Consider the following 25839-nt stretch of genomic DNA (forward strand, 5'->3'; position numbering starts at 1 on the left):
TTTACATATGGCAGGACATTACAAACATTTGAATAACAACAAGAACAGACAGTATTTCACCCCTGATTGGCAGATATGTCTCACCTACAGCTGCAACAGAGTTCCAATTTTTCAATTAAATGATTCAATGTGTGAATTTTTTTTTTTCAAATTTGGAGTAAATTAATGGATAAATTATAGGTGTGTGTTGAAGGATTTTTAGCTGTTTTCTGCATTAATTATGGGTTTTGTGGGTCTTCAACTGTGCAGAAAAACCCATTAAAATATACCTCAATAGATTATGAGTTCTTAATTAACCTGTTAACTATTCCAGTAAAATCTAAGTAAATAATTTGAGGTAAAAGATTAAGTGATCTGGTTTCATTCTAATAATAAATAAGAAGAAGAAAGGCAATATTCTGGAACCAGAGCCACTCTGTAGCTTGACAGGTAACAAGTGCAGGCCACACGCAGTTACTTTTATCATTATTTAATCTTTATTCACCTAGGTTGGGGGGATAGACCTCCCCTGGCATTCCCATGTAAAGAGATGTCAATGACAAACACGTCCAACCAAACGAGAGAGGGTGAATAGGATTCCAGTCCATACATAAAATACATTTACTATTTATCGAACCACCAGCATCCATTAGTCCCACACAGCATCCGTCTGTGCTATTAAATATATAGAGATAACATCTGTGGAGGGATTTATTTACTCTATGTGTGTGAGAGGGGGAGTTGGCAGAAAGGGTAGAGCTTATAGACGAAAAGAGTGGTGGTGTTGGGGAGGCGAGTGGGGCGCAACGTCGAGTCATGCCTGCAGTGCCCCCCCCCCTTGTCTACATGATGCCACAGGAGGACAAGGGGTTGGCGATCTGGCAGGTGCAGGCTGACTGGCAGTATTGGCGCACAGTCTGGTAGCAGCTGCGGTCGGCGTCCCCGCCCCACTGCACGGGCCCGTTAGGGTCAGAGGGCAAGCGGCTCAGGATGCTGGTGTTGATGGCCAGAGCAGCCAGGCCATAGTCAGTGAACAGCACTGTCTCGCGCCGGCACGTGGGGCAGGAGATGAACTTGTACTTGGGACAAGACTCGTAGAGGATCTGCAGGCACTCCTCACACACCGAGTGCAGGCAGGAGAGGATGCGCGGACGCTTGCCGGCGAAGTTGTAGGTGTGACCGCAGGTGGGGCAGTCCAGGGGCTCGCAGGGCATGACGGGTCCCGAAGAGGAGGAGGACGAAGTGGAGGAGGAGGTGGAGGAGGAGCGCAGCACGTACTGGTTGACTATGACGTCTTCCATCTTGTAGTGGAACTGGTGGTAGCAGATTTCGTTGGCACTGGTTTTGCGCTGCGCCAGGAAGCTCTGTTCCCTGCGCGTCACGGAGGCCGGAGGGGACACCATCGGCCGGGGAGACCCTGATATGTCCAGGGTCAGGTCGCTGCAGGCCTGGTTGACGATTATTTCGCCTTCACCTCCGCCGTCCCATGCCACTCTGGGGGGTGGGGCATAGCGCGGCTGGGTGACGGGCACGGGGCACTCTCTGGGGAACTTCTCCGACTGGATGATCTTGACGGTGTCCATGGGGATGGTGACGGGCTGACGCCTGAGGCAGGACATTCGCACGTTTTTTGGAGGTGGAAGAGAGAGAGAGAGAGGGGCTGTGGCTCTTATCAGCGCCTGACGCCCCTGCTTAGTTCTGCGCAAGGGGTAAAAGACTGGGCTCCTTCTGTGAAGTCAGCCATTCGAGGGGACATGGGGACGGATGGTTGCCTCCATGTTTCCCTCAGAGATCCCCCTCCCTGGTGTGCACTGCTGTCAGCCTGAGTCTTTATGAGGGGAAGGCAGATAGAGGAGCTCAGCCAGAGCACCACAATCTGCAGCTCTTATTCTGTCACAGCTGATATGTACAGATGATTTAACAGTCCAGCTTACAGTATCTGACCAGTGTTGACTACTTGAAGGTAGTTTTTTGTTGTTTTGAATCACTTACGCTGATGTTCCTGTGCTGTCTCTGATGGCTATTCACAGAAACGGATATGCTCACACAAGGACAGTTAGTACTTTAGCACATAGATATGTTCTCACTCAGTGAACACCAATAAATAATCTCATATGCACACAGATGCTCACATATATACATACAGTACAGGTTGGTAAATTTCTGCATTCACAGAGTAGGGGAGAGAAGGGAGGGGGGTGAGTACAGGCAGTTCAGAAAGGTCCAAGAGGTATTGTTTTAAAATATATCCTGTGGCCTGCCAAGGGAAACTCTTGCCTTCTCAGACTAGCCTTTATGTGTGTGTGTGTCTGGCTTAAACGCCCGCTTAACTTCCTGTTTTTGGCTGCGGGTGTGTGAGACACCGACTCGAAAGCGTGAGAAAGAAAGAAAGAAAGAATAACCTCTTTCTCTCTGCTCTTGGTCCAGTTTGGTCAGGTGACCCTGTGTGACCCTCTCAGTGGCTTGTTGATAAGAAGGAGGGAGGAGGAGGTCTTTGTTTTTGGGAGGTGTCCTATAATGCTCCAGAAAGCTGTTGGAATGACTCCTTCAAGCTCCAACACTCCTGAATTCCTCAAAGGTGGGAGTGAAGGGTGTTTTTTTTCCTTTTGATTTTCAAACAGTCCTCCCAACGGAGCAGCAGAAGTGATAACAGTCTGAAGGATGCCTCTGTGCTTGTCTCCCTTTTTCAGTGAGTCAGACTCATAACGTGATTCCTTTGGTCCGTCAGCCTGTGAAAACAGGAAAAAAGGAAAATGTATGCATTTAAAATACATGAATTTCTGCTCTGATAAACACATTGTTTTTCAGTTTTGGATGACATTGTGAATTTGAATGACATTCAGTGCAGAATGCAAGTCAAATACAAATGTGGACGGCTTGGTCAAATACATTTTATTTCAGCATGATTTTTATTTTTAGTAAGGTATGTGGGTGTATGCACTCTTCCTTGTGCTTTAACCCTGCACATGAAAAAATACTGGCTGTGCAATATTAGTTTTCTGAAACAAAAATATCCACTAGAAATGTTATATTTCTGTGTATGATTTTAGAATATTTGAGCTTGGAATTTTTTTTTTTTTTATTGGAAAAAAAACCCAGGCAGCATTTACTCAACTATATCTTCATGAAGATCAGTTTCTTTGTGTTTATCTGATGATAGAAGATGCCAAGATGGCTCACGCAGGTGAAAACAGTTTTGTCCCATATCCTCGTGCATCTTGGCGTTGGCCCAGGAGTATCTCACTTTAAAGAGTGAGATAATTATCATGTTGCCACTTGCTCTGCGGCACGGCCCAGGGGAGCATGCCTTTCTTCTGACTATTAAAATTGCTGTCAATTTTCTTTCTGTAGGTTAATGGCGTAATTGTGTCAGTAATTGTGCTTATGAAATACATCTGTAAAATCAATGCAATCCTATACAGCTCTGCCATAAAGCCTACTTACAGCTGATGCCTACGATATTCAGTTTTTGATGACATTGACATAAAGATGTTAATTCAGTCATATGTTTCAGCACTGAGGTCATAGTTTGTGATCATGCTGTATAATAATATTTCGGGGAATTTCTATTCTATTTTGCGCCCCTAATGTGGGTAAATAGGAAGGACAAAAAACGGACACCTTTCTATATAATCTAGTTCAGTACAACAACACCTGTAACCTCACCAATAAAAAATAAACGTCACCAATAACTGAACATCATGAGCTTCGTAAAGATAAGATGTCATGGCAGTGCTGTTGTACTGGATTAGGTTAGACTGTATGTGTGTACCTAACAAAATGGCCACTGAGTGTATATACAACACATTACATGTTTTTTGGTCCTTCTTTGTAATTGTGAGCTTTTATCATTCTCTAGATACAAGGATTCTCTCAGTTAAAATCATTTTATTTGTCCTATATTACCATGTCCTACAATACACATTTGTTTTATTTACCATTATTTTGTTCTGTGTTCTGGTGCACACATACATGTTGTAAAAAAAAAAAGTATGCCAAAGCTAAGATTTAAGCTAAACTGTGCTATAAACTGTGGATAAAAAGTTAGTGTAACTGACAAACAACTAGAACAACTAGTCTTTTCAGAGCAGGTGATTGTGACACATGTTGCGATCCTGCTCTCGTCACGGTTCTTGCTTCCTGTCAGCGCTCGCTCATCTTGTGAGTTGCGTCAGTTAGACCCTGACATGAGTGGGAACAGGTTACAATCTGTACGGAGGGTTTGTGTCATACTGTGTGTGGGTCTATGAAAAAGAACAAGTGCACGGATGACAATTTTTAGCACAACCAAAACAATAGCTGCCAAACAACAGAAGAGGGAGGATGACACATCTTTCATTCTCTGCACTGCTGTCAACAGTGATGATTCATTAGAGGGGGGAAAAAAAACTGAGCAGAGGAGGTGACCTACATGGTGAGGAAGAGAGAGAGAGTGAGAAAGAGAGGAGAGGGAGCACAGGGCTGGTCCTGGTTTCTATTTTTGGTTTGTTTATCTATGCACTTCTCAGTGGTTTCCTGCCCCCAACCTCTGCTGAAGATTCACACAGAATGAAAGAGATGTACCTAACAGACGGAAGTGGTTTAGCCCATTACGTTCACGTGATGCAGTTAGGCCATGCAGGGTGCGCAGGCAGATACTTGTTTCTCTGCTTTTATTCTTTCTTCCATGAATTTGTTGACACATTTGTACACTCTGTGCTAAAACACACAGAGCTGTTAGCCATAATCACACACAATCTCACCAAATGTGTCTCTTGAGCACTGCAGTGCTGCAACACTTCCCCAAAATAGCTTCTGTTTTTTTTCTCTCATCCTCCTTCACACAGGGTACGAAAATATCTTGTTATTTTCATCCAAATACCTTGTTAGTGATAAACTTTGGGTGCCATTCTTGATTTTTTCATAAGATATTTAGACACAAATGTATATATTACCACCTTATAGGTCAGAGGAAATTGATAAAAAAAATCTGCAACAGTTAACAAGCAGATTGGGATTTTCCAATATTACAATATTGTGGTTACCAAATGAAAACCCCAGACAATATCTTCATATCACCATACAAATGTTAAGTGACTATGGCTAAAATCAGTATCCCAAAATTAATAAGCACAATTATTTGATGTTTGTTTGTATCACATCAAATGTTGCCAGATCAAAAAAAAAAGTAAATAAATCAAATTGATGATCACTATATTTCACTGTGTTCCGCTGTTACATATCATACAAGATAAAAAGCTTAACAAATATAAAACAAAACCTTTTGTAACCCCTTTTGTTAGTTTTTAAAAACAACATAAACACAGTATGATCATTACTATGACTGAATATCAAACTGAAATGGGTCATGTACTGCATGTTGGCACTGAATGCCTGGTCAGGTTCTTAGTCTTGTTTACTAATTCTATGATCAGATATTTAGTCATTTAAATAATTATTTCACTACTTTTAGACTCTGTTGTATTTGGGAAATTTTGTGTTTTCACACTTGGTGTTTGAGATTTGTGGAAAAAAATGTTTTGGAAATCATGTTTGTATTAATGTTTTAAATGATACCCTGTCTGAATTAGTTAGAATTAGAGTTAGGCTGATGTATCTGCTGAGATGAGACCTCTGCTGATATGATTTCAGTGCAGAAATATTGTTATCAGTTTATGTATGAGCCTGTTAATACCAAGAAATCGCAATACACACACATACGTGTGTGTGTGTTCAGCTGATACATGATTGATACATGATTATGAGATTTTTCAAACTTTAAAATAATGATATAGGTATTGGTCTAAAAACTCCAGTATCAAATGGCCTATTGTTTGAACCTTAAGGAAGTTCAAACCATCAGCTCCACTTCTCCCAGATATTGTATATCCAGACGCTTTTTGTGGATACAAACAGCTTGTGAAAGTACTTCTGTCTGATAGTGTTAAGGGTCGAGATGATAAAGCAACCAGACTTTGTGAGGAGCCTTTGAGCCGGGGGGAGATGAAGCAGCTAAAATTACCCTCTAATTTGGTGACAGTGCTATGAAAAGGGCTGATAACTGATGCAGGCTGCTCGCTGATGGGCCTGCTTTGGCGCAGCCTCCTCCTAATCGACAGAGCCCACTCTGGTTATGTAAGGAGCTCATCTCCGACCCAGCCACCATATTAACACAGTGTGAACTGCTGCAGCTCTCCCACAGTCTTGACACAGAGTGTGTGTGTGTGTGTGTATGTGTGTACATATCTCTGGATCCTCTCCCTGCAGAGGAATGATCATACTAATGAAATCATGGCAGGCATTTGACCTCGTCATCACAAGCAAGAAAAGGAAGAGTAGAGCTGACCAGGGAGATGTCAGAGGAGTCTGTCTCAGCAGCAAATTCCTCATACTATTAAACACACACAGAGCTGCACACACATATCCTAGAACATTCTCACCCACAGACATCTCCCCATCAAGTACACGGCACCACCCTTTACATTCCAGTGGACACACAAACAAACAGATAACAAGCAGATAGGAGCCACTAAAGGGAATATTTTTGAATGTGTACACCATCAGTCGTGCTGGATTTACTTTTGACTGATTAAACTGACACAAACACACGTCTGACCTGAAGAAAGAAAAAATAAATAAATACACACACACAGCTCCGCATGCCAGGAACATTCTTATCCTCACACACTCCCAGTATGTTCCTTCATCCCTTTCACAGACACACACACACGCCAGGCCCTCATGATCACACTGGACAGACTCCACCTGTGCAGATCGGAGAGCAGGAGAAGGGCATCATGTTCTGAATGAGTCATACAGACCCTGCACATCCGTCTGTCTCCCTGTGTGTCTCTCTTTCTCTCTCTCTCTTTCATTTCTCTCAATGAAAATCTCTATCTATCTATCTATCTATCTATCTATCTATCTGTCTATCTATCTATCTGTCTATCTATCAGTCTATCAGTCTGTTGGGCTGGGCAGAACAGAGGGGGGGCCCAGGTCTTTGTGCCCCAGCACAACATACCAGTAGTATGTCAGGTATGCCAGCTATGTTGAGATGTGTATCGACATTCGTGCCTCGGCTGGTAAAAAAACATCGACACACATCTGCTTGGACATTTGTGGGATATTATGTTGTATTTTGATTACATAACGTATTATGACCTTAGCGTGATCTGAGGACAAATCCCCAGATTTACTGTATGTTTGCTGGCTGCAGCTACCAATGACAGATGCACCTCGGCATCTTGTTTGTTTTTATGTTCCTGGTGTTTTGTTTTTTTATGTTACAGACATGTAAAACTTAAAATGCCAAGATCTGATTTTTAAATGTCATGCCTTTCTCAGTGGAGTTTTGTACACCATCACTTTCTGAATAAATGAATGAATTACATGTAGCGTGCAGCAGGTTGGTGTCAGGCTAATGCAATTTAAATGTTTCAATGACATTTCAGATCCAGGTATGATGTTTGGCTTGATGTTACAGTCAATCCATCATGCCGTTATTACACGCAACATTGTCTGCTGTATGAATGCAGTCTGGTGTTTGTATTTTTGCATTGGCAGAAAGTGCTCTGTGAGTATAAGGGAGGATTTTAATAATTCTGCCCGCTGTCATTCATGGCAGACATCGGCCATTTTGCCTCGCAATTCATTACAGCCAAGTGCTCTTTGTTCTCGTCTGTGTAGCTCCCACAGCAACATGGCAGAGCTGCACACAGGCAGAAAAATAAAAGCAATAACCAGCATTGCTCGGCCTGACACAGACCTCATAGAAGATTTATGAGGGAAGGGTTCAGCAAATGCCCACCTCTTCAATAACAACAGAGGCTTGATTGATTAAGGCAAGTGATTTTTCCTTAAATGAGGCTGTCTCAGCACAAGGTTAAGGTGGACGGCATTGTTGAGGTTGTGTGAGCTTAAGAGGGACTCATCAGTGAGATAGAGGTGAAGTGGCCAAAATGTTTGGACTGATTGAGACGGAGCAGCTTTAAAAAAAAAAGCTTGCTGCTTCGCATGTGGGAGGGGTGCATCCAGGAGCAGCAGTTATGCAATCGCAGCATGGTGTACCCAGCACTCTCACTGCAGCGCCGATCTATGGCCAATATAAAGATGCCTTAGTGCTGCTGACGACTACAGAACAGGCCGTTCTTGCCCTGTCCACATAACCCCCACCCTCCCCCCTCTTGTCCCCCACTGTCTGTCTGTGCAAAGGTCTGTCAAATGTCACAGCTGCTGGAGACGTGACACCCACAAGATACACCCCAACTCACACATCATCACTCTCAATTCACAGATTCTAACTGCTTTTTTTTTTGTGGTATGTGCAGATAAGAAGGTGTGTGTGGGCACACATGTCTCCATTCATGCATCCACATGTGTGTGTGTCTGCAAAATGGACGACCATGATGCAACAACCATGTAAACCTCAGCTCAACGTAACAAAGCAAAAGGCAAAGACCACTACCATCTATTGTGTTCTTTTTCATAGAGAGCTAAAAGAAGAGAACATCAGTATGAAACCCTCTTAGAGAAGCCCAACCTCGCACATCTGGAACACAAAGATCCCACAGACACAGAATATGAAGAAGAACACACATGAAAATCTCAGTATCTTCACCACGAAGATACGAAGATATGAAGCCGTTTCTCATCCTCACCTGTCTGCTTACGCACTTGTCTTGTTCCAGTCCTTCCTCGCTTCCTCGCTCCTGTTCCAGTTTTTGACCATGTCGACACTGTTGATGCTGCTCTGCGAAGATAAACCAAGATGGTCAGTCCGTTTGTTCGAGGGACCTCTCACCAGAGGGAGGATGCTCTCTTCTGTCCATTTGACTTTAGCAGGATGAACACCAAACGGCAGTGAAGGGAGGAAAAGATGGAGGAGATGTAAGATGGAGGAAGCTGCTGCAAGGTGGAGGATGCGTCATGTCTCGGGGCTGCTTTCGTCGAGCTCCGCATCCCTCGTTCAGCCTCTCCTCTCTGGTACCTTTGTCCTTCACTCTCCCACCCTTGCTCCTTCCCTGACGAGCTGTGGCTGAGTGTCTCCCTCTGGTATCTCTTTCTCCATCCCTCTGTTCCTCTCAAATTGTTCAGCTTATTTTGTGCTGTGACCTGAGTATCTGTGCTGTGTTTGCCCGTATGTAGGCCCCCCTGTCTTTCTTTCTGCTCGTCTCTTTCTTCTGGTCTTCAGATAAGCCTCTCTGTTCCTTCTTTCCCTCTCCTCCGCTGTTACCTCTCCTGTCGCCTTAGCTGCCGTTCATTACTCCTCTTTCTCCTCCTCCGTCTGCTTCAGTCTGTGCGCCTCACAGTCACACATGCGCAGTGTTTTCACACATACATGCACACACCCACACACACACTCGCCCTCTCTGTCTCTGTGCTTCTGGCTCCCTCCTTATGCATGTGGCTTATTTTGCCTTCCCACCCCCTCCTCTCCCTCTCTCTCTCTCTCTCTCTCTCTCTCACTCGCACACTCCCTTTCTTTCTCTCTCGTCCACTCTCTCTCGCTGCAGCACACACTGCAGTGCCTCTGCAGGCAGGATCACGTTTTCTAGTTGCCAGAGAAAATATTTCAGCCAATGAGAAACGTTAACAATGCTGCCCACCCTCCCCCCATTTAAACACACATATGCGCACACACACGTACACATTTGTTCACAAACATGCACACAGCCTTCTGAGATATGAAAGCTTTGCACAGACAGCCATGAATCACTCTTATATACTATGTGCAATATTAATACCCAAACGCACACATAGTTAAGTACACCAGCCAGATGCACAGGGAATACAGGAAGCTGGAGCAAATAGATCTAATCTACACAGTGCAGCACATCTGAGAAAGGAAAACAAAGCATAAATTCACTCACAAATTAATGAGAATAAAAGGATGCTGACTGGAAGCTTAGCAAAAACAGATCCATCATATTCAGCACTGACCAGTCCTGTCTCATTCATCTTTGTGGAGTGTAGACATGGATTCCTACTAACCCAGCCTCAAAGCAAAAAATGTTAACAATATAGCAGAGAGGTGTCATTTGCATTCATTCCTCCTCGACCTGACTTCTAAATCTGACACTGCTGAGTTTCTGTGAATTCACGCAGTGACTTGAAGGCAGCATCCTAAGCTCCTGCCACAGATCCACACATGCACTGATGTTGCATAAGGAGGATTTTAATAAGTTTTGTATCTGCTCGAGCTTTCGTTCGGACCAATAAATAATCCTCAGATCAAAGTGGAAGAAAACATGATGTGATTTTTCAGTCAGTGTAAGAGGGTTATGCTTACATAATGTAGGCATTGAATGCATAATGCAATGAGCAATGCAATGCAACAAGGCCCAGGTTATAAGAGAAAATCCAAACACTGAAAAGCTCCAGTTAGAAGAAGTTTTAGCAGTAAGTATAGCATGTATTAGCTCCATAAACTTGCACTTGTCTAGGTCCTCAGTCTGTGAAAGAGCCACAGAATGTGCTCAATGCATCACTGATGCAATGTAAGTTTCTCAAACTGTGGCTTTTTGCTCTGCAGTTCTCTGTTGTGCTCTGTGTCGTTTCTTTTACCCAGCAGCCATTTTTAGGTAAATGACTGTGCATGTCATGTTCAGAATCACGTTGTTAAAGCCTATGGAAACAGATATTTCTCTACAACATCAATCTTCATGGCCAGTGTTGGGAAGTAATTAATTACTTAATGATGACTTACAATAATAATTACTATACAAGTTTACAGTAATACTTTACTTTATGTCCTCCTATTCAGCATTAAAAAAACTTTTAATGAAGGGTTTATAATACAATAACAAGTAGTAATGAGTTTTGTATTTGTGCCACAACTCCTGTGTATAAACAGATAATGAATAATGCTGGACATTAGTAAACATAATAACACACAGTGTATGAATGCTATAGGAAAACTAAAGTGTTTAATATTCAGTAACTGCAGTAAAGCTGCATGACTTTGACATTAGAACTTTTCCTGTTGTGTAATTGGTAAATTACTTTTTCAGTGTGTAATATGGTAAATGATTACATTTTCAAGGGACTCATCATGAGCTCAGCGATTCTGCTTCTTCAGAATATGGATGTGGTTTGACCTCGTTTGACGGTGGCCTGGCTTAGCAAACAGCCTCCACAAATGTCATCAGACCTAAATTCACATTTAGCACAAAAAATTGAGCAAAAGCGTCCTGCCCACTTCAAATCAGAGAGATAGGCACAGAGAAAACTTCTCATGTGAAATAACAATAAAGTTGGTTGAACATTTGCAGAAAGTTGTGTGTTCCTGGAGGACTCTATTGTTCAGAGTAAGAAGCTGACAGAGAAAATCCATTTTCCTTTTCTTGAAGGAGCAAAAAATAAAATACATCTCAAAACAGCAACAACAAAATAAAACCATTATTGTACAGTCAATCTTAAAACCAACTTTTAAAAAGAGTAACTCTGGCAGCAAGTACACAAATATGTGTGCAGGACAACAACCATAAACTAAGGTTCGTAGCAACGTCACGCTGTTTGCAGTGTGCAAGTTGTTTCTTACTGCTGTCTTAAGAGGTGAAATGCAGTTTAGAGGTAACTATAAGGAACTGACTCATGTAATTATTGTTGCTGGTACAATGGGACCTGTCACATGTAAAAATGACCCTGTGGCATATTTCTTTCAACAAGACCTGATTTCCTAGCTGAAATGTAGAAATACTCTGCATTTAAGTAAAAGTCCAAAAGCATTAGCATCAAAATCTTTTTCTTCTTCTTCTACTTAATGTACCAAAAGTAAACGTACTCACCGTGCAACTTGACCTATTTCAGAATAATTTATAATAATATATTATATTGTTAGATTATAATTATTGATTCTTTAATGTGCACATGGCTTCAGTATTATAGCTGATAAAGTCAGAGCTAATTTTATCTATTCTATATTCTCCTTTGTGTCTCAGTATATAAAAATGTGAAGTGTCAGGTTAAAGCCAAACTAACCAAATGTTGCCCAAGTAGCTTTTATGGTAAAAGGATTTAAACTGTCTGTAGTTTGTCTTGAGCAGAGACCTGCGTGGTGTAATGTTGCATCTTGTCCTTTGTAATGAGACTCTTGTGCCAGTAGGGGGCCACCTCACCTTGTTTTGTGTCCTCGTGTTTTTGCATGTTTTTCTAGACACAGGTGGGGTTTGTGCTGTAATCTTGATTGTGAAATTCTTCAAATGTGATTGTACTGTATGAGTATAACGTAGATGTACACTGCGATCCAGAAGGATTGTGCTTCTTTATGACCCTTCATAGAGATGTTTTTCGCACCATATTTAAAAATATATTATTATGTTTAAAATTATCACCTCAAATAGCTACCATGGTCCCTGTGGAGTAAGACATAACCTTTTTCAACGGCTGGATTCAGTAGACAGACATCTTTGTTAGGAGCCTGGGTCAACACTGGGTCAACAAAGCTTACATAAGAAAAAGACATAAAAAGACGTGTTCAAAGCAAAGTATAAAATAACTTTAGTATGGTTTTTAAAAAGGTCATAAAGACTTTTAGCTTTTCTTCTTCAAATGTTTATCCACTAGTCCATCACAAACTATTTAGTCTTAATTTTCAAAGAATTCAAAACATGTCTGGACTCCCTTATAACTCATCACAGTGAGTAAATGTGGCTGACAGAGTCCTCTGACTGTTGAGAACAAGACAAGCCTCTGTGCTGATCTTCAGTTGTGCTTTGTTACACTTAGTTACAGCGTGGGCCAGGAAAATCACTGCTAGACGTATGATTCAAACAGATATAAAGTGATATGCAACTGGTGGATAATTAGGCAGGGCCAAAACAGACAAGAGTGCAAGGAGGAAAGCACCCAAGTTCAAGGCAGAAATCATAAATCATTCAACAGTGGTGCACATATTCAAGGCTACATTAGTGCTGTTCACTCACTGTACATTAACCACAGAGTTACAGATAAGAGACAGTAAATGCATCATAATGGGAATGACTCACAAGTCTTGCGGTAAATTAAAAAGCGACCATGGGTGTTTTTCGTTCAGCATTTATTTACTAAGTACATAAAAGTTGATATAATTTACCTCAGAGAGAGCAGAATTTACCAGAAATGTCATGTGCAGTAAAATGAACAACAAACCGGTGTCTTACATTTTCAGCAGGAACAACAGTGAACCACCAGAGGGAAGTAGAGAGAGTCAGACAGTGACTCTGTGTCTGAGATGTTTTTATTCATTAACACCTAAAACAACATACAGTAAGTTGCATAGATTTAAGAAGTGACAGCACTCGTGGACTTTGAGTGCACATAATGAGAAAACAAAGCTTAGGCAGAATGAGGTAGCAAATACAGTAATGATCAGGGATCTTAAAAATTTCTACTTTGCACATAGAAAGTTACATTTATTATGTACTGCAGGTCATTTACTGGCATTTTGTTCATCACCTGAACCCTCTTTTTTCATGATTTAAGGCAGCAAGTTGAATTAAACACACACAGAAAAGTGTTACAAAAATGAGCCCATCACTGTTTTGTCACTGACATGTAAACTAGAAAATCTATGGAATAAAGAGGAAACTGTCAGGAAAAGTTAACTTATTAAAATTATTTTAAAAAATCATATAGTGTAAAAATGTTTGCACCAGATCTGTGGGCAGTAATGGAATATTTTGAGTTTTAAACAGTACATTTAAACAGTATATATAAATATATTTTATATCCTGGGGGAGGTCAACAGCCGTACATGACATACATACAGTAATAATGATGATGATGTAAAAATGTCTAGTGTAAGTGTATTATCTTTCTTTAGGGGTTGTGGCTATGATCTGGTTTGTTTGGTTATAAATTACATTCATGTAAAATCCTGGCACCAAAATATAAATTACAGTATCCGGGAGCAACTGCAGTCAGTTGAGTTTCCTTAACCGAAGAAACCATGACAGAAAACAGCCACGCACAGAAGGATGATTGCATTGGCGTTGACAACGTTCTTCCACAGAGGCGCCTCTGTGGTGTCTGTGAGCTTTTTCTGCAGCTCCTCCTGCTCCTCTGGACTCAGCTTGGGGGCTTTTTTCTGCTCCAGGCCACAGAAGCACATCACTGCCTTCTTGCACAAGCCGGGCTCCTCCTCAGGTTCTGTGATGGAAGAGAGAATGATGAGGAATATCTTCTTGTGTGTGTGTGTGTGGGGGGGGGGTGTGCATACTACCTATGTTTATACTGTAAGTCTGCTGATTACCTTCTATGTCCATATTGTCGGATTCCTTGTTATCAACCCAGTCATCCTGTTCAAGGTCCACTCTCTCCTCTGTACGGTTCCTCAGGCTCCAGCAAAGTCGATATAACTAGACAAACAACACAACACATGGGTTGAAACAAAATATTTATAGCATCTATTATGGCAGCGTCTTCCAGTGAATGGTTTAGGAAATTAATTATTTATCCAGCCTTATGTCACAGCAGTCACGTACATGCTTGTCGTCGATGGGTTTGGTCATGAGAGAGATTGCCAGGATGATGATACAGGAGACAACAAACAGGATGATGGAGAAATAGAGGTAGTGGACTCCACATATGATGGTGGGACAGTTACTGGGATTAGCACAGCTGCCTGTCCCATAAGCGAATTCAGCTATCATCCTGCATAGGCCGATGGCCAGGCCTATAGTGAGGCCGTAAAATGCACCCTGTGGAAAGAAAGACAGAAACACTTGAATTAAACTAGTGATTGTACTCAGTGTAGAATATACTGTCATTAGGTGGTATTAAAGAGAATAGTTTGACGATGTGGAAAAATGTGTATTTGCTTTTTTGCCAAAAGTTTGATAAAAAAAAAAAATTGATACCGATGTGATGCCTGTACTATAAATAATAAAACGAATTATTGATTCCCAGACGCTGTGTAAATAAAGATATGATTGAATTGGAAACTCACACTCTCATTGACACGCTTGCAGAAGACGGCGAGCATGAAGACAGCTGCAACAGGTGGTGTGAGGTAGCTGGTGACAGACTGTATGTAGTCAAAGAGCTGACCACTCTGGGCTGACTGAACCACAGGGATCCATGCTATGCTCACACCAATCAGGACCAACATAAACACTCTACACACAGTCAAAAGACAAACATGGAAATAGTAGCAGTTAGGGATTTTAAAAATAATTAGAAATCAAACTGAACACAAACTCGTACGTGATTTACCTGCCGGCAATCATGAGTTCCCTCTCACTGGCAGAGCGGTGAATCTTAGTGTAGATGTCCATTGTAAAGAGAGTACTGGCACTGTTGAAGATGGAAGTAAGTGAACTCATCAGAGAGGCCAGCATCACAGACAACATGAGACCTCGCAGACCTGAAATAGATAGAATAACATTAAAAAGGCGAAAAAGACAGATTGATGCTGTAGTTTGCTTTCTAAAGCTCATCAAATAAAGGTCTTCAGCCACCTACCATTGGGCATTAGATCCACCACCAGTTTCGGATAAGCAATGTTGGTGCAGCCCACACTAGCCCCACAGTGTTTTATACATTCATCTGGGTCCACACAGGCTATCACATCTGGAATGAAATTAACAGGGTCAGCAGGATCTTCAGAAATATTTAAATCCCCGTGGTGAGATATGCATGAGCTGCAGTGGTGCTTTCAGCCAGTGAGCTTAATGATGAGCTTCACAAAACCACAACACAACTCACCGGGGTAGAGGATCCTGCTCATCATCCCAGGGAAAACGATGAGGAACATAGGCAGCAGCTTTAGGTAGCCGCACAAGATACAGCCTCCCTTAACATGAGATAGATTCTTGGCTGAGAGGCAGCGCTGGACAATCACCTACAGAAAAAAAAAAAAAAAAAAGTTGGGAAAAGATCAATAGCAACCATGATGCAATCAGCGGTGAATTGAATGGGAAAAATGGTGGTAGTTGACTCCAAACTATTCTCTCCATTTTAGGTTCAACTCAAAATATTTGCAGAGTAAATACAACACTTAAGCCAAAAAAAAAAGAAAAAGCTATTGAACTTGCTTGCTGTTAAGTGTTCTTGTGTGTTAACTGAGCAGGGATAAGGGGAAGCTGACCTTAATGTGTTTCTGTGTGAAATGGATTTCAACGCTTGATTTAGCACCTAGTTCTTCACTGAGATCCAACGTTAGCCTGTTAATCTTATCTCAGTCTCTGGGAGTGCACTGACGTTTAACTAAAAGCAGGCTAATTCCGACCGCTTGAATGAGTCTGTGTGTGTGTGTGTCTGTTTATGACCATGGTAGATGCTGGTCTTTTGTTATAAATGCCACTGAGTCAGCACAAGTACAGTATGCTCACTGTCATTATGGCCCAACACTGTTGCCCATTTGCTTGACTGACCTGATCAGTGCACCAGTACCAGGCGGCCTGAATGGTGAGTCCAAACACCAGGCCAGGCCACGGCAGGTCTCCTGTAATTGCATTCCTGAAAATATGGAAGGAGTCTGCCCGAGGCTCGTAGCAGCTTGCGCTGATGTTAGTCGTGATGGAAGGGATGGCCTCCATGTAGCGCTCCTGAAAGCTTTCATAGCCTCCCACCTCATGGAAAGCTGAAAACATGTTCACAAGTGAGACTAACTTACAGTGATTTTTACTCTTCAACACTTTGTTGAATAATGAATAAGCAAAAAAGAAAAAAAAAGTAAACACTATATTACCAAAGCCCATAAGGATGAATGATCCAACAACCATGATGATGGTCTGTAAGGTGTCTGTGTAGATTACTGCAGCCAATCCACCTGAAATACAATATGTGGTATAATCAATCTAGAAATGTAGAACTAAACTTACTGCAGAGAATAAAACCAAGTAATGTGTGTTCACGATCCAATTCATCTCGCCAAATTAGGTATTCAGTGTTAAGTGGCGTTATGTAAGTGCTGTTTCACTGCTCATCCTGTGAAGCTAAAGTTCAGCTGTGGATTCGTTATTACAAAACGGCAACAGAAGGCCAGTTCCTGCTTATCTTGGTCCACGGGCAATTAAGCACAATAACACCACAGATAAACTAGCAAGGAGGAGAGAGTGTGCACACGTATATGCATGTCTAAAAATGACCTTACCTTTCCCCCCAGTCACAATCCCATTCATAAAGTAGATAAGACTTGCCATCTTCTGGCTTTAGTTTATGAGTAAAATGTTGATCTGTGATTTTAGTGGAAAAAGACTTTAGCACATCCTGAGAGGACAAACCTGTGACGGTGTACAGTGCTGTAATCAGTAGTAGCAGGATAACAGCAAGGTAGATATTCAACCCAAGAGCCTGGTTGATGAAAATGGCACCAGAAAACATGTCTGCCTGAGTGGAATGAAGAGGAGAAAGCACAATATTTCCATCAAAAACATCTGATACTGGTACAGTGGTGAAACAGACATATGGTATGTTGCTGTGAGATGCTGTAGGCTTCACAGGGCATGCCTGAGAGTTGAGATGTGGTGTCACAGGGACTTACTGAGATCTTAGTAAAAACATACAGGAATAGGGACAGCACAGAGAGATAGATGCGAATACGTTGTCCTCCGAACCTCTTCTTCAGGTACTCAGGCATGGTGACCACCTAAACACACCCACAAATAATGAGTTTTTTTCTTTTTTCTTTTTTTCTTGTTCATTTTACTAATGTTGCTCTTTATATGACCTCCCACTCCTGTCCTGTGTGTTCTGTTTACCCCAGCTTTAATGTAGATCGGCACAAAGAGCCATCCCAGAATGATGACCACGACAAGAGCCTGACACACAAGGACACAAACAACAAACAGTCAATGCCACCATTTCCTCAAAATGCTCCTATAAAGGTAAAGTTGACTTCTGTTATTCTTCTAATTCCTTCCATCCTTTGCGGGGTGAAACTCACATGCTAATCTATAGGCTTATCAGCTCACCCGACAAGGTTAGACATACATTTTTATGTAAGAAGTGATAATGGTGTGACTGGCACATCAGATGCAGTTACTCACATTCCATTCAAATCCACCAATGGCTATTCCTGAGGCTGCAGCAGTCCCAGCGATTCCTACAAAGTGGCCACTGCCAATATTGCTGGCAAAGAGTGATGCTCCGATCTGTGAAGTACATGGTTAATTCTATCAATCACGTGCATGCATAATTTCTAAACTTACTCACAGGTTTCTTGGAGTGCATTTGTTAACAGGAACGTTGTAAGATGGATGAAAAAGCAGAGAGATTACCGGGTGCATTCAGGTTTCATCCCTGGGCTCCCTTGTTCCTTGTTCTGTACCTGCCATCCCATCCTACCTTGTTTCCTTTCAGTACAGTCACCTGTCATACTCCATCCACCCACCAGATGTCCCCAGACTTTCTTCCTGTCTCCACATCCACATCTCAATCACCTGAGCTTCACACCTTATCCCAGTTTCTCACTGTCCCAGCCAGTGCTTATATCAGATCACCTGCTTACGTTTCTTTTTCCTTTGTGCTTGCTACCTGCGTTTGATTTCCTGTTGTTTGTACCTGCCTGTCTACCTTCCTGCCTGCTTGTCCACTCATCCATCTGTAAACCTGGTTCTTCACTTCATTTATTAAAGCTCCATCACTGAACCTGCCTGCATGTGTGTCTGGGTTTAGGTCGCTTCCTTGACAGATTCTAGCTCACCATACTTTTATGGTGTGTTCTGTAATCAGTGCAATAAATAAGCACAACATGACTTACGCTGATCACGCGTATAAGAACTGATGTTACAAAAAGTTCCTTTATAAAGTGCCTTTAATAACACCACATCATGTTTTATACTACCAATAAGCACTGTCAGCATGTCAGCATGTCTCAGAAGTCATTGTTGCTGTGTGATTACTATATCGAAGCTGTAAAAGCTTAATCTCAACAATCACTGCAGTGACTCTCTGTTTTATTCTGAGAGATGTGACACCCACCGGCCACCACACCATACTCCTCCCTGCAAGGAAGAAGCCACCTACGGTGGCTCGATTGGTGCGAACCATAGCCTGCAACAGGAGAAAGGGACATTTTAGAGCATCAGTAAACGATTTTGTGTAACAGACTGTCACAGACAATTTCGACACTCACTGTCATATCTTGTTAATGATTACATTTTATTTGATACACAGTTGCTGTAACAGTGATCAGAAGAGTGAGGGAACAATACAGAATCATTGCATACAACTCAGAAACCACAGTAGCATTACTGCTAATAAATGAATCAAATTTGAACGAATATATGCATTCTGGAGTGCATTCTCTGATCTGCTGTGATATAACTGTGAACAAGGCTGTTGAGTAAGATGTTGTGATTGCACAAGATCAGTCCCTCACTCTCTTTTGTCTCAATTACTAAAAAGTGCTGCTCTAAAGGTGTTAATAATAATACTCTTGTTGCTAAAAGTGAGATTCATGTTGTATCAGTGCATAAAAAATGATCATTTTGACTGCACCAAAATAAATAAAATAAGTAATATAATAATAATAATAATTTTCCATTGTGGCCCAGTACAAATAAGGCTTTTAATTAAAATCTTTTAATTCCATAGGTTGAAATGCAACAAGATGTAACTCTCACAGCTATAAAACAGGTGAGGTGTTTATTCATGAGGAAGAAGGATTTAAAGAATGTTCATCTAAAACACTGGACAACTCACCCATATTCCAACAGCCAAGACGACCAAAAAGTAAATCAGAATTACGCTGATATCTGCTGGATTGTTGAGGGCCACAGTGGCATTGCTGTTTCTTGTGTCGCTCCTGACAAAGGAGAATCCAAAGTAATCATCAGACATGTTGCTGAGAGGCTGACCAGAGAACCGGAGTGTTGCAGGCGTCGCTTCTCTTTGACTGAAGCACCTGCACTGTCAGACTTATGTACTTGTGTCCTGCCTGCCTGTGTGTATGGCAGTGTGTGGGGAAGACGGAGGGGGGTGAGGGGTTCAAAGGGGGGGGGTGAGTTTTTTTTATCTAATAAATTACCAGATATTGGGTAAGTTTGAAAGTGTCTCTGGGTGCACAGATAAACCTTGCTGATACGTGACTGTGGATGTGAAAATTAAATGTGTTAAAATGTGTAACCTTTTGGCAAATAATGTTGTTAATCATCAACCCACAAGGAAATGCCTCGAGTAAAGAAACAGGTGTACCTTTAAAACAAAGCACCTGCAGATGAACTTCATCAGAGGTGCAGAGAATTTCAGTTCAGCTTGATTCAGTTCAAACACATCATGACAGCTGTAACACAGAAATAACACACTAAAACAGTTTTCTGAAAATTAGAAAAAAGAAAAGTTGTACCAAACTTTCTCTTACTATTCACAATAAAGATTTTTTATGTTTTAAATACTGGCTTTAAAACACAGCTGCCTCCCGATGGAAGTAAGACTCGGTTATTGTATGTTAACCCATAAATGCTCTGTTGAATAATCCTCATTTGCCCCCTCACTGCCACCTCACACTGACTTTGACACCTCTGTCAATAAGTAAAACGGGAATAACCGATAAGTACAGTTGTTGATTAGACAATTCAGTGACTGATAGATTGATAGAGTTTTGACCATTTCTGTTTGTAGAAGACAAAAACCAAGGAACAGGCACAAAATTATTAACTGTAAAATACAATTATTATTAATCATATATATTTTTTATTTTTAATCAAAGTGAGTCGTTCACTTTTGATCTCTAAATAAATCCTCCTAACAAGGAAATACTGTCAGATTTACTGTAAGTCTATGGCAAATAAAAAGCACTTTACCTCTGATTTCACCCCACTCAGTGAAAACTAAACATTTTTATTACACTAGCATGTTTGTGTGTTAATTATTACTCAAAAATCCGCAGTTCGAGGGAGGGCTGTAACAGAGACTGAAAGACAGAAGACGACTATCTTCAGTTTATTAAAATGTATAAATCATCATTTATCTCGTTTTAAGATACTGTAGCAAAGGTGAGTGAGATTTTTCCATGTGGACAGACATTTTGAGAGTTGTTAAAGCAAATATTTTTCCAAATGTATAACAGAAATGAGTTCCTGTTCCCATCTTTGGACACAAGGTGGAACTGTTGTCTTCCAGTTTATGAGAATCAGTTTTCCTCCGAGCATCCAACCATAAGCTGTAGGACAGTTGTTTTAGACACAGTGGAAAAACCGATTGAAAATAACTGAGCTAAAAATAAATCCAGCATTGGAAAATCCCCAAAATAAATGTAACAGAGCTTTTTGTTGTTTTGCATCTGTCACAAAGCTAAAGACTTTTCAATAACGGAAACTAAATATAACTTTAAATGACTTTAAATGACCACTATCAGTTGCTTCGTTTGACATCACGTTGTTCCCCCTGCACACATAGGCATCTGTGATTTCTGTGGGGCTGAGGAATGTTACAGTCTGTCCATGTTCAAAAAAAAGTACTATCAGCAGCCACTAGGTGTCTTTATAGGACAGTAAAATTAATCTAGCTGACACAGATGAGGTACAGATATTTAAGATATTTTCTTTGCGCTTATTTCACAATTAGACCTCTTCTCAGGACTGTGTGTACAGACTGTGCTTGATTGACAGCTCCCTCACTCTCCTGCTTTAAATGTGAACACATCACTTCATTTCCAAACCCACCTAACCAGCCAGAGACATTGAAAACATCTGTGTGGGTGTGCAGGACTTTTAAAAGATCTTCGCCAAAAATCAACAAGGACAACAACAAAACACCTTTTAAATTTGAGAGTGATGATAAATATCTTATTTTCTATTTGTGTATATGGAGGTTTTATAATTTGTATAGCAGGTAATATAACGATAGACAGGGCAAAATTCACTGAGCGGAGCCACATGAGACATATTTCCTGTAACAAAATGCATGATTGATTTCAGAATGGGGCCCTTTAAGATTAAACATCCATAGTAGCTGATTACACACAAGGAAAGCAAAAACAGATTTGTAGTACGTGCTTCTTAAAAACATGTCAAACACCCTAATTATAACCTGCAGTAATTAAGTCTTGTTATTAAGTGGCCTTGAGCAGCCATCGCCCAAAAAACAGCACCATCTAATCTGCGGTAAGCAGTGATTGGTTTATTGAAAGCTGTTGTTCTGAACTGAATTAGTTGTATAGTGTAATAATCCAGCAACTCTGTGTACAGGATGTGTCCAAACCTGAGTTAGTTTGTTTTACTCCCAATAGATTGAGGAATAACCCCACCATTCCGACCACAAAATCCAATTTGCACCAGGTTTCATGCACCAGCCTAATATCAAAATTTTATGTCCCCAGTGTTCTGGACTGCTTCATCTTAATTATAGTACATTAAATTCCAACAGTCATTAATTAATGAGTTTATGACTGCATATTAAAATATTAGAAGTTTAAATCCAATGCTAAGCTGTACAAATTCCAGTCAAAGCAATGTGGCAATCAGAAAGAAGGAATTTAGATGTTTAACAGTTCTTGTTAAACTGGATTAATGAAAAGGGAGTCAGTGCTTAACCAGTGTAATTTATGTTGTGTTATTATTTCAAATAAATAATAAGGAAAAGCTAAACCACTACAATAACTTCTACCACCATTGCAGTAGAAGGCACATCTGCCAAAAATGCAACAGCCTGCATGGTGTGGAGAGGAAGACATATAAAGGAGTTAGATGAGGGAGTTATCAGACTGGTACTGTTACAAATGGCTGCTTGAAATCTCTAAATGGGGACAATCAATATTCACTTGAATGAGAATCAATCACTGGAATGAGGCCAGTGCTCTGTGGGGATTAAGGCTTGGTCACACCCACTGATTTCAGTCCTGATTTTAAGCCCAAGAGGAGCTTTCGGCCTTCTCCAACGGCTCCAGACAGGTCAGCATTTTCTCAGGCATGTTTAACTTTATGAGGTCCATTTTACTTCTATGTTCTCAAAGACTGAAATCTAAGCATAAACCTGACAAGAACATGTTGGTGTTTACAATGCCACAGGACCCATCACATCCCAGGGCAGCAAAGACTGCAAACAAACACTGCTGATTAGAGTAAGAACTTGATCTCTTGCTGGAGTCCATTCCCTGTACACAGCAGTCCATATGAAAGTGTGGGATAATACTGTAGCTGTCTCTGGCAAATAGAACAGCGATTGAGTGTCATGTGGTCAACACAGACACAATTCTGTCTTATTAACTTCTTCTTGTGTCTACATATAAGTACAATTCAGGACACTCTGGCAGAGGGGCCCATGGACTGATCCAGAAAAACAAACCCGCAGGCCTGGTCTCAGAAGACAGACTTATGGATAGTGTTTATCTTGTGACTTAAGCACCAAAAGCTAGTGCTTCATGTTGTGCTCTGTCTATGTCTCAGTTTCAGAAGTCAAAGACAAAAGCAAATGTATTTTTTTTTTCACACCAACCGGGTGTGCTTTCGTGACTTGTGATTCCACTTATGTGTTAGAGAACTCTCAAACCTCGAATGTCAGAGCGAATGTCACCCAGAAGTGTCATAACGCACCTTTCAGAGATTAAAGATTCATGGCAGCTGTAGCTGATGAGTGTTAAAAAATAATAACTGTTCAAATGAGGATGTGGTTAAAGTGTATAAGACAGGATGGTCGTGGGCACTTTTATTATAGAATATGGACATTATACAGTATTATGTTTCAGGTTATTTTTAGAAAGTTAATTGAAAGACATCAGTGTCAATTAATGGAAAATTGTCCTTTGTCTCTGAGGTTTTTTTTAAATGAAAAACAATGAGGACATTTTGTAGTTTTTGTTCAGCTGCGGTTGTTCAATGCAGACTGCATTTTTTTTTTCTGTGTTTGTAAAGCTTTTCCTTGTAATCCATGAAAAAGTTATCAGTTTCTGTCAGTGCAGGTAAAAATCTACTGCCAACCAAAGTCTGGTTAGAATTTCACCATTTTCTGGTAAATTATTTTCAGGCATAAATGCAAAATTGCCAAAGAGCGGGGCTGAAGAAGCAACTTCTTCACTGATGTGTCTTGCATTTCAAAACTGAATTAAGAAAGCTCACTTTCACAGTGGCAGATACTTATCAATGGATTGCCTAAATTGTTGCACTTATCCACTGTTCAGCCAATGAGCAGTAAAAGAAGATGTGGCAAAGTTCACTAGTAGGGCAGCAAAATTCATGTGCAGTAGTTCAAGAGTTGTAATCACAACACAATCTCTGGGCATGGTTCCATATTCTGTAACAGAGGGGCATTGTAACCACAAGTCATGGCAAAGACTGAGGGGTTTTCGCCCCAGGAGCTATTGCTGTCATGCAGGATAATAGACAAGGTTGAAGAGAGCGCTTTAGGATGATCAGCTGGAACTTGCACATGGGCCCTGCAGCACTCATTAGAGGTGAGGCCCCCCAGTATGTCAAAACCACAACGCGCCCTCCCTCTGATCACACTGGGGTTCACGTGAATAGAAATATGGGAGCTGAGACTCGACAGATATCATCAAGGGTCAAATGCCTTTCTTCAGTTACCAGTAGCACTAGCTCTGAGCCTCAGATCCTTCAGTGGCAAACAGCTGCTCTTCTTCAACAGTTAAGGTCACAGAAAAGGAGGTTCCCATAACTGGAGGCCTTGCAGAGATACTAAACACAGGTGTAATTACTAACCTTATTATTTATTGTTATTATTGTTGGAAATTTATTTTAAAACTAAAACTTACTATGGTCTTTCCTGTTCAGTGCAACAACAACAAGAACCAAAGAAGGCATCATGTTTTTTTGTTGTGGTAAAACCATACAAGTTAACTTTTGGGGCTATGTCAGCCACAAGGTGGCACAGTAGTACAGCTCAGTAAAAATGATGCATCACTGTGACGTGAGGGAGAATAAACTGAAAGACCTCTGGTTGCACAATAAATATGACATTACAAAAAAGAAAGAAAAAAAAACACCCTTAAATGCACTCTGTGTTTTAATCTAAATATTGCTTCATTCATAGTAAATGGTCAGGCCAGAGGTTGACTTTCAGCTTTTGAACTGTCTGGCAGCAACTCTGCATCAGAAAAAGTAAGTCACTAACCAGTGAATAAAGTCCAGATAATATCCTAATATCTTAAATACAAATATAACTACTGCAGGCACATCCTGCTTCATTGTGCATCACACTGTGTGATGATGGGCGTAAAAACACGGAGTGTGTAGTCAGCCCATTTAGGATACTGCTGAGAAAACAAATTCAATGATGCATTTTATTATTTTTATTTTATTTTTTGCCCTCAAAAGAGAAAAGTGTTTACGTCCTGCCTTTAAAAGAAAAGGTGGCCTTGTATTTATTTGAGGACATGTTCCTGTTCACACCTGATGGAGAGAGTGAGACTGTTACTTTAAGAGAGCGTAGCATTAATGTTGCTAGGCTAACGAGTTTGTATCTGTCCAGCTGCAATTAATCTGCTAATTAGTCCCAAAAGGGTCCAGTGGATCCGGTTTAAGGTAAAGGGGTGGTTCTCAGCTCCCGTTTTATTGATAAGAAATCTATATCTAGCGGGTGGAAAACATGCTATGGGTGCTAATGCTAACACGCTCAGAGAAAAAAAATGTTTTAAAAAGTTTCCCAAAAGTGCCCCGAGAAGTTCCAGCTCCATGAGAGATGCTGACAGGGAAGCCCATGCATGAGCGACTGAAAACCAGCCTGAAGTATGAAGCAAGGAGTGAAGCCAGGTGTGCTACCTGCAGTTAGCATACATGGACAACGCTACAGAAAGGTGAGCTTCACCAGCCATTTAACCAATTGTTTGTTGCCCTGGTGGAAGAAGGATTTGTGCGTTTTGCTAAAGTAAAGGTACCACCTCAGTGTAGAAATATTCCACTACCAGTACATTTTACATAAAGTCTTGCATGTAAAATCCTACTTAAGCAAAATTACACAAGCACCGCAAAAGTACTTGACCAAATGTACTTAATTACTTTC

At 41.0% G+C, this 25839-nt stretch overlaps 2 protein-coding genes across 3 annotated transcripts; both read right to left on the reverse strand.

The window, feature by feature from the left end:
- Nucleotides 1–457: 457 nt before the first annotated feature.
- Nucleotides 458–9397, reverse strand: rnf208 (ring finger protein 208). Its single transcript, XM_041058757.1, has 2 exons — nt 8619–9397; nt 458–2708 (listed from the first exon to the last, which is right to left on the reverse strand). Exon 2 carries the CDS (start codon nt 1596–1598, stop codon nt 822–824), a length of 777 nt encoding a protein of 258 aa, XP_040914691.1. The 5' UTR covers nt 1599–2708; nt 8619–9397; the 3' UTR covers nt 458–821.
- Nucleotides 9398–13206: 3809 nt separating this feature from the next.
- On the reverse strand, nt 13207–19725 carry slc5a1 (solute carrier family 5 member 1). 2 transcript variants are annotated; one of them, XM_041058779.1, is made up of 15 exons: nt 19588–19725; nt 18865–18936; nt 17931–18035; nt 17643–17702; nt 17426–17530; nt 17166–17271; nt 16631–16711; nt 16314–16522; nt 15646–15781; nt 15403–15510; nt 15154–15304; nt 14888–15056; nt 14424–14639; nt 14192–14297; nt 13207–14088 (listed from the first exon to the last, which is right to left on the reverse strand). In XM_041058779.1, the coding sequence occupies exons 1-15, from the start codon at nt 19723–19725 to the stop codon at nt 13874–13876; spliced, it is 1977 nt and encodes a 658-aa protein (XP_040914713.1). In that variant the 3' UTR covers nt 13207–13873. The 2 variants fall into 2 exon arrangements, with proteins under 2 accessions (XP_040914713.1, XP_040914714.1); XM_041058780.1 differs by having other exon boundaries at nt 15403–15501; nt 15637–15781.
- Nucleotides 19726–25839: the final 6114 nt, after the last annotated feature.

The sequence above is a fragment of the Toxotes jaculatrix genome, chromosome 16 (genome assembly GCF_017976425.1).
Source record: "Toxotes jaculatrix isolate fToxJac2 chromosome 16, fToxJac2.pri, whole genome shotgun sequence".
NCBI classification, from domain to species: Eukaryota; Metazoa; Chordata; class Actinopteri; family Toxotidae; genus Toxotes; species Toxotes jaculatrix.

Coding starts and splice junctions, on each gene's coding strand:
- rnf208 (XM_041058757.1), bottom strand. CDS start 1,598: ATGTCCTGCCTCAGGCGTCAGCCCGTCACCATCCCCATGGACACCGTC.
- slc5a1 (XM_041058779.1), bottom strand. CDS start 19,725: ATGTCTGATGATTACTTTGGATTCTCCTTTGTCAGGAGCGACACAAGA. Junction 18,036..18,864: donor GGAGTATGGTGTGGTGGCCG/GTGGGTGTCACA, acceptor TGTACTTCACAG/ATCGGAGCATCACTCTTTGC. Junction 15,782..16,313: donor GGTACTGGTGCACTGATCAG/GTCAGTCAAGCA, acceptor TTTTTTCTGTAG/GTGATTGTCCAGCGCTGCCT.